This window comes from Zeus faber (assembly GCF_960531495.2).
Source record: "Zeus faber genome assembly, chromosome: 1".
Taxonomy (NCBI): Eukaryota; Metazoa; Chordata; class Actinopteri; order Zeiformes; family Zeidae; genus Zeus; species Zeus faber.
In genome coordinates this window covers 38,054,852-38,068,460 of record NC_137193.1, presented here as the reverse complement: position 1 = coordinate 38,068,460, position 13,609 = coordinate 38,054,852, and the positions used below count along the sequence as shown (strand labels likewise).

At 44.0% G+C, this 13,609-nt stretch overlaps 2 protein-coding genes across 2 annotated transcripts; one reads left to right on the top strand and one right to left on the bottom strand.

Moving 5' to 3' along the window:
• Positions 1 to 8,795: 8,795 nt before the first annotated feature.
• aqp12 (aquaporin 12) lies at positions 8,796 to 10,591 on the top strand (the record flags this gene model as incomplete). The annotated part of the gene is made up of 3 exons (XM_080024301.1): positions 8,796 to 9,390; positions 10,181 to 10,297; positions 10,428 to 10,591. The coding sequence occupies 3 exons, from the start codon at positions 8,796 to 8,798 to the stop codon at positions 10,589 to 10,591; spliced, it is 876 nt and encodes a 291-aa protein (XP_079880427.1).
• Positions 10,576 to 13,047, bottom strand: rpp21 (ribonuclease P subunit p21). Its single transcript, XM_080018112.1, has 5 exons — positions 12,908 to 13,047; positions 12,716 to 12,816; positions 12,193 to 12,275; positions 11,918 to 12,052; positions 10,576 to 11,101 (listed from the first exon to the last, which is right to left on the bottom strand). Exons 1-5 carry the CDS (start codon positions 12,962 to 12,964, stop codon positions 10,989 to 10,991), a joined length of 489 nt encoding a protein of 162 aa, XP_079874238.1. The 5' UTR covers positions 12,965 to 13,047; the 3' UTR covers positions 10,576 to 10,988.
• Positions 13,048 to 13,609: the final 562 nt, after the last annotated feature.

The following is a 13,609-nucleotide window of genomic DNA, read 5'->3' as shown; positions in this document are numbered from 1 at the left end:
CTTTGTGTCCAAGATTAGAAGCAATTCGGTCCGTTTTACCTGCTGAAATCCCTTTCAACGGCCAACACAACCCATAACAGGCAGTTTTCCCCCCCACTTGCCGAAAACGTGATCGCAGCTCCCACCTTGTCGCCGAGAGGTGGTGTCCGCCTCGAAATGAGTCGATCTCGATTTTGAAGACGAAACCCTGCTCACGAATGTTTTCATCGAACACACGTTGCCACGACCACAAAGACGACGAAGTGCTTCTCGTGCCGCTGCACACCTGGAAGTCCTGCTGTCCTACAGACGTAGCTTTCGTATGCGCAACACGAGGACATTTTAACACACACACAGAGTCGGAACAACGCAGGGAGGAAGACTATAAACAGCCGTATACAATAAAGCCGTGTGTCTCAACGCACACAGTGGTCGAGGGGTGTTGGAGATTTAGTAAATGATCTTCGGCAAAAGAGGAAAACACAAAATGATGGTGAAATACTTAAACCATGGTAATAGTCATGGCTGCATGTCCGCCTCTGTGCCATGCACCACCACCACCACCACCACTCCTCTGGGCAGTCCACAAAGTCTTAGCATCTTTACGGCCATGGGGAAGTTGGTTCGATGGCCGAAAAACATTCATTAACAAGGTTTTGTCTTTAAAATTTAGATCAACCTGCTTTGAGGCAGGAACAACCGGCGTGGCGCATGGCGGCGTGGTTGTTGTTGTGGGTTGTATTGGTCGTTTCAAGGTTCTTTCAACAGGTAAAATGGACCGAATCTGTCCTCGCCCGGGACACGGAGCAGGTAAAATAATGCGGAGGCATAAGGAGAATTGCAAAATAAATAGTCTTCATTTTGTCTATAACCTAACCCGTAAGTCATGTGCGTTAAAGTCCGTATGTATATGTATGTGACAAATAAAAAATCTTGAATCTCCAGACACAGGCCTAAACACGGATATTAAACATACCACACACATATTAAACAATACTATAGTATTGCTTATAATCCCTTAAGTGACACATAACACGACGTACACGCTGACAACGCTCGTTCGGCCACAGCGTCAGTGTCGTTGTCACGGGAGACGCTCGTCTCTGCTGCGCGCGCACGTCGCCTCCTCCGCGCACGGGGCCCAAAAGCCTCCGCAGGCGGCGCGCGCTCCCGCCGGACGGAAATCACTTTCTGGCGGACGATCACTTTTTGGCACGACACCTGTCGGTGACGTCGCGCTCCTTCCGGCGGAAGCCAGTCGGCTCAACGGGGAACGCAAACTGATATTTGCCTTGTTTTGTTTGCGTTTATTTATCAAAAAATATACATTTGCAGTATAATGTAATGTGTTGATGAATCTTATTTTATCCATCTAAATCGCAAGTACTTTATTGATAAAAAAAAAAATAATAATAAGACTCAAGACAACAAAAACAATACAACACAACACAAGATAAGATGGCAAGTTTTTAATGCAGAAGAGAAGTTGAAAAGAGATGACAATTCATTTATATCTAGATATAAACAGAAGTTAACTTTCTAACCTAAAGGCTTTTTGCTCGTGGAGGGGACTTCAGCTGAACGGCTGTCTGTATAAATAAACGTATTGTCAAGAACAGGGAGTTAAATACCATCGGTCACTGGAATTGTTTTTCAAACAAAGTTCCGTAGGATAAGTGGGATTTTTTTTTTCTTCCATTTTGTATGTTCCTCTCTCCTTATTGTAATTTGAATATCTGCGGCCACCCTCCTATCCATCCTGGACGGTGGATGCATCGTATAGTACCATCAAACTACAGCTGAATGTCAGCTTATAAAGACCTTTTAGACGAGCTGTGATAAAAGACTCTGCATATAAACTTGGCATATTGTCTCATACAGCCTAAAATTGCATGTTCCACATGTTAACATGTGCATGTAGTCATGTAGAAGGCACATTGCAGCTTACTGGACAGACTAGACGGGGTGAAAGGAATGCATATTAATCGTATTTATTTACAAAAAAAATCAATGTACAAATACAAGCGAGGGCAAGAAGAAGTCACAATGAATCACATTTCTACTTTCCATTAATAGTCCATTAGTCCATTATTAGTAAAATCCAAGTGCAATTTTTTATATTTAAAAAAAAAAGAAAAAAGAAAGTGTTGTGCAATGTGTCAAGAGATGTGCAATACACTTAGTACTCTGGTTCCTATTTATGGTGATTTTTTTATTTTTATGTTTCTATATATTTTATATTGTTTATAGTGTGTACCTTGATATGCCCTCTATTTTCTGCTGTCCCCTTTTTGCTGCTGGAACGATGTAAATTTCCCCGTTGTGGGACTAATAAAGGTTTATCTCATCTTATCTTATCTAAGTCAGTCATTCATGTTGTCTGCAGTTGGGATGTAGATGACGTTCTTTGGGTCAAAGTTTTTATTTGTTAACATTTTCAGACTTAAACCTGGTTTTCAGTCCCGCTCAGGCTGCTGGTTTTGCTGGTTTGGGCCAAGACAATGTTCAACGCGCTCCTCTGAAGTATGAGGATGCGGTGGACTTTTCATTGGAGTCCAAGAAGCAGATTCATCGTGGGTGCGGTGGACATTTGATCTGGTGAGGAGGAGCCTTCCCCCACGTACTCCAAAAGCATCCTCTGATATTACACTATAATCACATTCTCGCTGCTTGAGCGCCTGGAAACCCCTTTTGGTCACGCACTCAGAGGCACACTGAACGGGCCTCGAGAGCGATTGAAAAATCCTTTTACTGCTGTGACTTCTGGAGGGTTCTCTGTGACGGCTGTGGAGGGTGGAGGTGGTGGAACTGCCTCTTGTTGAGGATGTGCACTTCAGATTTGTGTTTATCCTGGTGACCCCTTGGCCATGTGTGGGGGACAGTGTTAAGGGCCTTGCCGGGGGGGCACAAGGGGCCTCCTGGAGCCCTCTGGGGGTCCCGCCAGCAGGGGGCGCAGTGGCTGGGAGCATGGATGGCTTCCTGCTGCACCAAATGAACTGCCCGGGGTCGGTGTCCATGTCAACGGTCCCGTCAGCTGGCAGAACACTAAGGATCACGGTGCGTGACGGTGGGACGCCCTCCATCCATGCTGAGACGCCCAGTCCCTCCATTCCCCCCAGTCTGTCCAGTACTTCCAGTACCTCTGGTCTGCCCAGTCTGCCCAGGCTTCCCAGTCTTCCCGGTCTGCCCCGTGTTCCCGGCGTCTCCGGTTCTTTCTGCTCGGCCTGCAGAGATTTTGTGAAGTGTATGATGGCAGCGTGAACGGTCATCCTCCCTCCAGTGGGTTTGGGGGATTCATTCAGGGTGTGGAGGCCGGACAGACTGAACCGTATGGGTCCATATTTGTCTCCGCTGCAGCACAGAACTGGACATGTTTCACTGACGATCTGTGAAAATAACACCGGAAAAGTGTGAAACCATATGGATGGAGTGCTTCCTGGAAAACAAAACCCATCAATTCATCCATAGCATAAGTATTGGGAAACAACCATTTTAAAGCACAAGACCAATTTTAAATGTATTTTATGTAATGACCAAACTTGCACTCTCTAAATTCTCTGACTCTCTTCCCCTTTCAAGTGCCCACGCTGAAAGATGGAACGTTTCAATTGTTAAAACGATCATATCCAGCTCAAGAGGACACATCGTTTATTATCATGGAAAACGTGGGCATTCTAGTGAGTACAAAAGTAACTGCAAATTATTCACATTATCATTGGGAATATTTTATAATAGTTCGGTGCTGTGTCTTTGTATACAATTGATGGGATAAAAGCAATAACTGTCACTTTTGCAAAGTAAGTTCATGACACCCGTAATGAACTAGCAGAAGAAACAAAGCAGCAGATCGACTCTGTGACCCGTTTAAACAGTTTTTTGGAAAACAATGGCGTTCTATGACTTCCCAGAGACTTCCTAGACGGATGGATCATACTTGTTTTGAAGAGCGATGCATCGTAGATTTTGGTCTTTTCTTTGGCCATGTTGACAATGAGACCGCAGAATGACTCCGCCCTTATCCTTTTAAGCACAGCCTTTTAATTTGACTCCGTTGAAGTCATAAACTACAAGCACCGCTTTTGATTTATCACTTCAACAGAAATATCCGAGCCCTCTTATCCCCTCAAATCCACTGTTGTGAAGGAAACCACTTCAGTGAGGGCCTGAATCAGCCTCAGGATCTTCCAGTTTTGTTGGACATCTCAGCTCTCTGACCGGAGGGAGTGGGGTCCAGTCCGAACTCACTGGGAGAGCGCTGGGAGCCGTCGGCGCTTGCGGTGCCACCATCTTTACGTTGTGTCTCTGGAGCTCATCCGACCAACGGAGAGGAACTACCTCCGCTGAGGCTTTGTCTTCCTCACACACAGCCTCCTCCTCCTCCCCGGTCGGCTCTGTGTTTCTGGTCAGAAGTGAAGAGAGAAAGATTCTAGAACAGAAGTGGAAACTCTGGAGTCTAAAAAGCTCTTGCTCACTTTTTAGTATCTTACAGACTGGTGTGTGGGACAATCTGTCCCTGATGCTGCTCTCTGATTTGACTTCATGAAGTGACGTTTTGGTCCTCAGACCTTCATGATAAAGGTTAGTGAACAAAATCATTATCTTCAGGTTTGCTGTCCATCATGGACCCCGTCCTGGCCCCTGGTGCTCTGAGCCTTCTCAACCTTCTCTACACCCATCAAACCAATCCTTGCTGCCCTTCACTGGTTTTAGAATTGGTTTTAAGATTTGACTGCTCGTTTTCAGAGCCTTGAATGGTGAGACCGATCACTGCCTGAAATCCTCCAATAGGGCCCTGCTAATTGTTCAAAGATCTCGACATGTCAATAAAGGTGACCGGGCCTTGGCTGTTTGGGCCGCTCAGTTGTGGAACTCCCTGCCTGAAGAACCTCAGGCAGGCAGACTCAGTATCCTCTTTAAAATCCTAAATCTCTTCTGGAGACTCACTTTTATCGTATGGCTTTTTCTTAACTGTTGGTATTTGGTGTACATGTTATATTACTTTATCTTGTGTTATATCTTATGTCTTTGGATTTGAATTCCTTTTAATATTGTTTTAATTGTAAAGCACTTTGTAACTTGTTTTTGGGAGGTGCTGTATCAATAAAAGTTCATATTATTGTTAGTGTCCTTTCCACCATAGGCACTTTCCTGGCCCTCTCTGAACCCAGTACCCTGTCCACCTTAGGCCCAGTCTGGGCGCTCTATGACCCTAGTGCCCTGTCCTGGCCCTCTCTGACCCTGTCCACTGTAGTCCCTGTCCTGGCCCCTAATACCTTATCTACCATAGCCCTGCCGTGGAAGCTCCTTGTCCCTAGTGCCCTGTCTACTGTTCACCCTGTTCATAGAGGGGGTAGGCCCTGACCCTCTCTACCCCTAGTGCCCAGTCCTGGCCCTCTCTGACCCTAGTGCCCTGTCCTGGTCCTACTTGTCCGTAGTGCCCTGTCTACTGTACGCCCTCTCCATAGACCATGTCCTGGTCTCTAGTGCCCTGGCTACTGTAGGCCCTACCGTGGCCCCTAAGTTTCATGTTTCCTCACAGTTATTCCTGACTTAAGTTTATTCATGCCTCCAAAGACCATGGAGCAGTCCTTTCTGCAGGTTTTTTGCAGATGACCGTGAGGAACCTTTTGGGACCAAAACGTCACAAAATAAAGTCTACGATGCAAGTCTGACGATTGAAATGTCACTTCATACAACCCTTTAAGAATACAATGTGTGGTAGTATAAAAAGAAAACGATCAATGTTCAGATCCACCATCTTTTTTTTTTTTCAAACCGCTTACTCACCTTCCAGAGCGACTTGTACCCACTCGCCCAGCGTTCCCATGTTGCAACCGCTTCTTACGTTCAACCTTCCTCAGGGACCGCGATAAGTAAAATTGCACCTCCTCTTCCTCTGCTCAGACATGAAACTACATGATCACTTCAGACTCAACTGAACTGTGTTTCTAGTTTTTCTGGTGGAATCTCCCGCTTGGTGGGATACCTGTGAAGGCGCTGAATGCTGCGTTAGGTGAGGAGGAGGATGAGGCTGAACTCCAGTCGAGCCGGTTGGAGGCGTCTGAATAGCTCAAAGTTCCACCCAGCCCATTGAGGCTGCTCTCTGGACCCAGAGCCCGAGGAAGGCTCCTCTCCGCCTGGATGACAGATTCTTTTATGCATTTGGGTAAATCCAGGTTCAGGAGGTGAAGTCCTTCCGTGTTTTTGCGCAGGTTGAGCTCTGAACCAGTTGATTTAATGGTTTGTTCTGTTTCTGACTCCTGCTGATGGGCAAGGCCAGACATTTGACTTAAAAAACTGTGGAGGACTTCATGAACCTGGAATTACCCAAATCTAACACTTAGACTTCACAGTTATCTCAAATGTATATTATCTAGTGTGAGTGTGTGTGTGTGTGTGTGTATGCGAGAGCGAGAGAGAGAGAGAGAGAGAGAGAGAGAGAGAGAGAGAGAGAGAGAGAGAGAGAGAGAGAGAGCGAGCGAGAGAGAGAGAGCGCACCTCTCTTGACCCCTTTTGTCTCTGAGGAAGATGTTCACTGGCCTTGAAAGACGCAGATTTCTTCATTAATGGGACAACCTCGACACCCTCACTTTTTAGGTTTGTTTTCCCTGTAAAAACAGACAAACTGAGCGATGTTAACCTGTTAATTGTTAAACCTGTTAACCTGTCTGGCAGCGTTTCGGCAGCTCACTGATAATATGACTCAAACTCAAAGATGATATAAGTTCAAGTACAACTTAAGATCCGTGTCTATGGTTCATTTCCAGGAGGAGGCGCCAAGTTTTTTTTTAAACTTCATTTTGTTCTTTATTTATATATTTTTTTCCATCGTGGTGGAATTGACGTCATTTGGATGGGACAGCTAAACTTAGTGTAAAATTAGATATAATGCATGATAACATTAAGGTTCCATGTAAATGTAAATACTTTGACTTATTTTTCTGCATAAATATTTTGAATAAGTGGGATTTTGTAATTTAAACATAAACTGAAAGATCATAACTCTGGGCTTGGGACAGGGCCAAAATAATAAAGTGATAAAAAAACAAAAGTAAATATTACATTACATTATTATTATTATAAGTTATAGTTAAGTTAAGTTACATATATTATATGTTCTAGTGTAGCTGTCCCCAAATACCTCTGACTGGACTGGCGCTCCAGGTGAGGTCTTCCTGGAAAGGACAGAGTTCCACTTTGCTGAGACGCTTTGAGGTGGAGCTCACTGCTGCTCTGGAGGCTTTTTCTGGTGGAAACTCTGGACGATGGTGTAAAGCATCCGGACAACACAATGAAAAGTGTTCATAAAAAACCCCCCAGAAAAAAACAACCCTTCATAAAAATACATTTTAAATCTTTATGGTTTATTCTTCAGTGGTTTAAAGACGGAGGCGACGATCTTTGCTTATTTTCCTCCTTTGGACTGGAGTTCCTGTTCCAGACCTGACCCTGATCTGACTCTGCTGAAGTCCAGCTTCCAGGACAGGTTCAGGTCTGGTTCCTCCACCGTCCTTCTGTCACAAGTATTTATTGACCTTAAGATATTAATGTTTGCTACACCTGTACACAATATCGATGCCTGATTTAGTTAAAGTAAGGTTACCTCTGTGTGTTTTTCCAGGACATGGCTGTAGTTGTGGCACAGTGCATGGCATGCGCTGTGCTGAATGCTCATGTTGCCGTGGCAACGCGTCGGGAGGCGCGCCTGGCGACCCTGCGGTGCGCGCCGTGCTCTTCCGACACTAAACAGATTCAACAACGAGACTGCTCTTTAAGATCACTGCTGTTATTGGTGGTCGGAAAATGTCATTATTAGAAAATGTATAAATAATGAGCCACAACGAGGTAAATGGAAGCGCAACGTGCTGTCACGTCCGTTTAAGAAGCCAGGGCTGAATAAGATTAAGATAGGATGAATTCAGGTGCGTTATAATTGTTTCATAAACACATTCCTATTACTAAGTATGTTATTACAAAATGGTTATAATGTTTTTGCTTATTATTATTGTTGTTATTATTATTATTATTATTTTTTTTTTTTTTGTTTTTCCACTTAATAATTCATTCTCCTGTGTCACTATACCTGTTAAGTCCAATGTCATGACACTACAACTGTTATGTAACATTTACGTAATAAAATAGAATCTGCATTATTTCCTGGTGTGTTCGTGTGTTAGTTGTGATTGTTCTGTTTGTTTATTTTGTGTTTGTGTTTACATGGCTCGAGGGGGGCTGCGGTTGGGCTGTTCGACCTTCCGGGCACAGAGCGCGCCCCCTGGTGGTCATATGTTTAGGTGCAACCATTGTGTCAGAGGCGAGGCTCTTTTAGAAGGGCATTTTAAGAGCTTAAAAATTGGCATTTCCACATTGCTGTCCGAGTTGTGATGGATATTCCAACAAATTTCAACTGTAAAGTGCGAATAATGCAGAAAAGTCCTGAAACTCTGCGGATGTTAATCTCTGTTAATCGGTGTAATTCACATTCTGCTCTGGTTCTCCTGTGACGCTGGGTGTTTCTTGTGGAACATGCTTTGGCAGTTTTATTTCTCTGCATCCAACTGGCTTCCACGTGCTTCACCTGCTTCCTAATCCTGATGTGGGATTGACTGTAGACACACACTCTGCTGGGTGACACAGCGGCCTATCAGTGAGCTCATTTTCCAGACCTAACCTTGAGAAGGCCGCTGTGTATTTTGGCAGGTGGGACACAAACTGTTTCTCTGATAAGCAAAGTATCTCTCCATGTGCCACGTCGTCACACAGTGCACGCTGCTTCGTCGCCTCATTCATTACGTCCAGAGCTTCCATCCTGAGTCATGTCTGGACTGAACGCCTCCCTGGGATACTTCCTGGCTGTGGTCACCTCCGGGGTCTCGGCCAAAGCCGTCCTGAGGCGCTGGTCCGCTCTGAGCTTCCTCTTGGAGTTCGCCTCCTCCCTGGTGCTGGTGGCATGCTGGCTGGAGGTGCAGACCATCCTGGAGGTGGGCGAGTGGGCTGGGGGTCTGGGCCCCGATGTCAGCATCACCATACTGTTCGTGGTGCTGCTCACGCACGGTGTGACCTGCGGAGATGCCTCTGGGAATCCCACCCTGGTCCTGAGGAGGTTCCTGATGCTGGAGGCCGGCCCCCTGCCCACCCTCCTAGCCCTCCCGGTCCAGTTCCTGGGGGCCCACCTGGCCCTCCTGGTGGCTGCGTACTACTGGGGCCTGGAGCTGACTGACATGCACATGATCAAGAACCTGATGTCCACGTCCTGCAGCACCTCGCTGCTGGTCTCTGTGCTCCAGGGATTCTTCACTGAGTTTGTGTGTTCTCTGGTCTTCCACCTGATCCACCTGGGCCTCAGGCGCAGGTCGGCTCTGATCCGGGTTCCTCTGGTTGCAGTCCTGCTCACATTCCTCTTCCACATAGGTAAGTTCCCCATGGTCCAGGAGATAATGCAGCACCTCTTTGAAACAGTCATTCAAAAATAATGTGTGTTAAATATGAAAAAAAACAACAAAAGAAAAACTGACCATAACAAAGCTTCTAGAGAATCAAACGTCTTCAAGCTGTTCCTTCATATTGTCCAAGTTTAAATGTTCCATGAGACAACATAAACCCCTGGATCTTCTATGCATCTTCAACAGGGGTGGATAATTCTGCCACGTTGTAGCTCCAGCTGTGAACTAATCAGCTGGACCTCTGGGTTGATGCCCATGAGCAAATCCACATGGTTGACTCAAAATCCCGGAGTGGAATTTTACTTTTTGACCACAGATTTTCCACCTCTGCTCTTCAACAACAAACAAGAAGTTGTTATCTCTTAGTAAGACACAACTGCCGTATTTAGAGGAACCCCACTCTAAATGCACGGGAATTCCTAAGTGAATTCTAGAATTCTATGGCCAAAGACATTTACTTTCTCCCCAACTCACAATAGAGAAATAACATCAACTGGTCATGTTTTTTATCAGAATGGAGTCTGGACCCTTTCTGTCAAAGGCTGTAGACTAACGAGGCTTCAACTAGATAAGACATGTGCATAAAACATTTAAGAAAATGCTGGAAGGAATTTACAAAACTCATAGAAAAGCTGAATCTTCTCTGTATCTTCTGTTTATTACTGTGTGCTTTATAGAAGACCAAGCTTCAGCAAACACAATGTAGTAATCAATCAATAGTAATCAACAATAATTTAATCACTATTCCCATTTCTCAGCCAGAGGTTACACCTCAGCCTACTTGAACCCTGCGCTGGCCTACGGCCTCACGTTCCAGTGCCCCGGATTCAGCTTCAGAGAATACGCAACCGTCTACTGGCTCGGACCCCTGACTGGTATAAAACTAAATACAGCAAAAATAAAAGAATATTTTTTATACACATCAAAGGAGATGCAGAAATGCTGAAAATGCTGATAGGTTTCGGAACTGGCAACACAATGATAAAGTGAATCTTTGTTTTTCAGGTATGACTCTGGCCGTTTTCCTCTACACGGGCCACATTCCCAGAGTTTTTGCCAGAAACTTGTTATACTCTCAGAAAACATGTTTCAGAGTGCGAAAGGGGAACAACTCCGGAGAGCAAGAGGAGAAAAAGAAAAAGGGAAATAACAACAAGAAGCAACTTTAATGTCATTATTTGTAAAATAATAAATACTGTCAAATAATGTAGTTTGGTCTCAACTTGCCAGAACTACAGTATATATGACAAAAACTGAAATGATTTTAAAAGCCTATTATGTGGAGGAACTTGGGTGTTTAGGTAAAGTCATATACAAGAAACTGGTTCAATTGATTTTATGTCGACATTAAAAAATAGATTTCATCAGTTGACCAACATGGGGAAAAAACAAGGTCTGTCATAAAAATGCACAGAGCTTTAAAATAAAAACTGTCCCATACTGCATTCAAGGTATTTCGAAATTGTACTGCAGCTCAAAATGTAATGCTCAGGATGCGAGGCTCTTCATCTCCCTGCATCAATAAATTCACAAAACAGAAAAATAAATTAAAAAATAAAAATAAGTTCATGTTTTGGGTTCAGCAGGATGGACTTTCTGCGAATCCTCAGATTTGGATTTTGAGGACTGGGGTTGATTTTTTGGAGTCTTTGAAGGAGCTCTAGTCGGAGGAGCAGCATCTGAGGGGCAGACATTAAACATTAGACATTAAAAAGGTTAGAAGGACGAGACAAGGGTTTAAATTTGCAATCTGTTTAATACAACTTTCTAATTGTGTTAGTTATCTATTTAATTCCCTCCATGCTGAGATAATTGGGAGATATATTGTCTTCGTTAAACAACCATTTTGGGATTCTAGTGAATGGGAGTTGGTACCTTGATAGTAAAAAGTATTTTTTCAACGATATACATTAATAGTTTCATTTTATCATCTTTATGCTGCCGTTATGAAATGCTATGATCTCACGCAGGCGGTTTGGAATCACAAAGTATGGGGCAAAAGATGTCCCACTTGGGCCCCTGTACCCCCTTTCCACCTTGAGAAAACCATTTAACCCAAATGTCAAACTAGAATACTACTTAAGTCAGAGGAGTGTCTAGTACGTCTGAAACCATAGCACATGGAACATCCGGTGAAACATCGTAGTATGCAAACACTTCACGCTAACCACAATGCATTGTGAGCGTCGTCGTGACAACAAGCTGAAAGGAAGTGGATACAGCGGCTACAAGACATTGACCTTTTTACTCACACACTAAAGTACACTGGACAAAAGTAAACACATGTAGTATGTAGTACGATATTCCGGATGCAGCTAAAGGCTTTGACGTCTTCCTTTGCATATTACTGAAGAGGTATTTTCTTTTTGTACCCCCCCCCCATTTAGTCCGTCACAAATACTACTTTGAAAATAAAAATACCAAATTTAACTAAATCGCCCTCAGCTTTGATTCTGAATGTTCCTGCGTGTCAAACGGAGTGCTAGTTTGTGCACCTGGCTGCGTCTGGTTCTCCAGCTGCGCCTCCGGCCGCTCCACCCACAGCCGGCGCTCCGGGTCGTTCAGCAGCTTCCTGATCGTTCCACAGCTGAGGCACCGCAGCACGGTAGAGCGGGTCCTCCGGCTATGTCCTTAGGACACAAAGATATCAATTCGAAATCCCCACAGGGTCGAACTTTGAATACGTTTTTCTATTCGTTTCCTATTCTTTTCTATGTCGTCTTATATAATTTTACTCTTCTATTTGGTAAATTGTTGTTGTTAAACAAACTTCTCTGTCTGGACGTGGCGGTGACCCCAGGGATGAGCAGCGAGCAGCATTTCTTACACAACGTTCTCTTCACTGACGGGTCTCTGGAAATCAAAACGAATACTTAACAAAATAATATAATATATCATAATAATAATAAATAATATAAAGAAAAAAAAGACGACATAATTATTCATCATCAATTAGCCCCTTCAATTTCTCTTTGTGAAAATTTATCAAAGATTAAGTTTGACATTGTAAATCATAACAACAATCAGCTCTGATCTGACTTCTCATCTAATTGCTATGATTGCTCGATATTGAATGTTTGAAGCAATTAAGCACAATAATCTAGAGCAATATTTGTGAGATCAAATGACGCCAAAGACTGGATGAAATCTTAACAAACGATGTGACTCTTAGGGTTATTGCCAACTTTAAAGTGCATGGGGAACAGCCGCTTTGTGGCGGATTTTTTATTTATTCATTCGGCCCTGCTTCATATGAATTACTTTCATAATTATTATTCATACGATGAACTCACTGTCTGAGCACCAGGCGTTTGGAGATGTTTTTTTGGGTGAAACAGTAGAACCGCGCCAGCTCCAGGTTGTTGGGGTTCTGCGACAGAACACAGTGCGCAGCCTGGAACGAAAGGACAGGATCAACATATTCACATTATTACAACGTTATCATTGGTCTGCCGCTCTAATTACTAGTCTTCTTTCCGTCCTACCTGGTACAGATAGTTGAGTCTCTCGTAAGCCTCCCTGTCCTTCACGTGTCCCGCCATTGACGCAGATCGTCCTGTTTCTTTCTAAAAAACCAGTAAGAACGCACCTCAAACCCCCGTCCGGCCACTGCGCCTTCTTCCGGTTTCACTTCCGGGTTTCCGCTGCGGCGCGCACGTCTGCCCCCTAGCGTACAAGTGAGGAACAACGACACTCCCATTGAATTGAACGTTGAATGACATGGTTTCGTAAGATGAAGAGCGGTGCTCAGGAGAAAAGTCAAATAGTACTTGTCCTTTAGGAAAATCTACTGATCTACAGTATTCCCACAGAATTAAAAAAGTACGCATAGATGCCCAGTCCTACTTTTACACGTGTGAACGTGATTGAGTGTTGACAACGGTGGTTTATTGATTTTCTTTAGGTTTGTTTATTGCATATTGTACATATTGCAATTTGTTTAATTTTCCATTTTTTTTTTTTAACTTATTACTCCACCAGGCACTGTGCCTGTTTTAAACATGCATCCTATTATGCAGCATGGGGTAACTGAAAGGACAACTGTAGGCATAGAGAGATCACTGAGCTGAGAAACAGAGGCTCTTCATCTTTATCTCTGGATATATCCTGTACCATCTATCTATATGTAAACCTCGGGACGGTTGGTGCTGAACATGGAATACATGTCACGTTGTAAACAATCACTT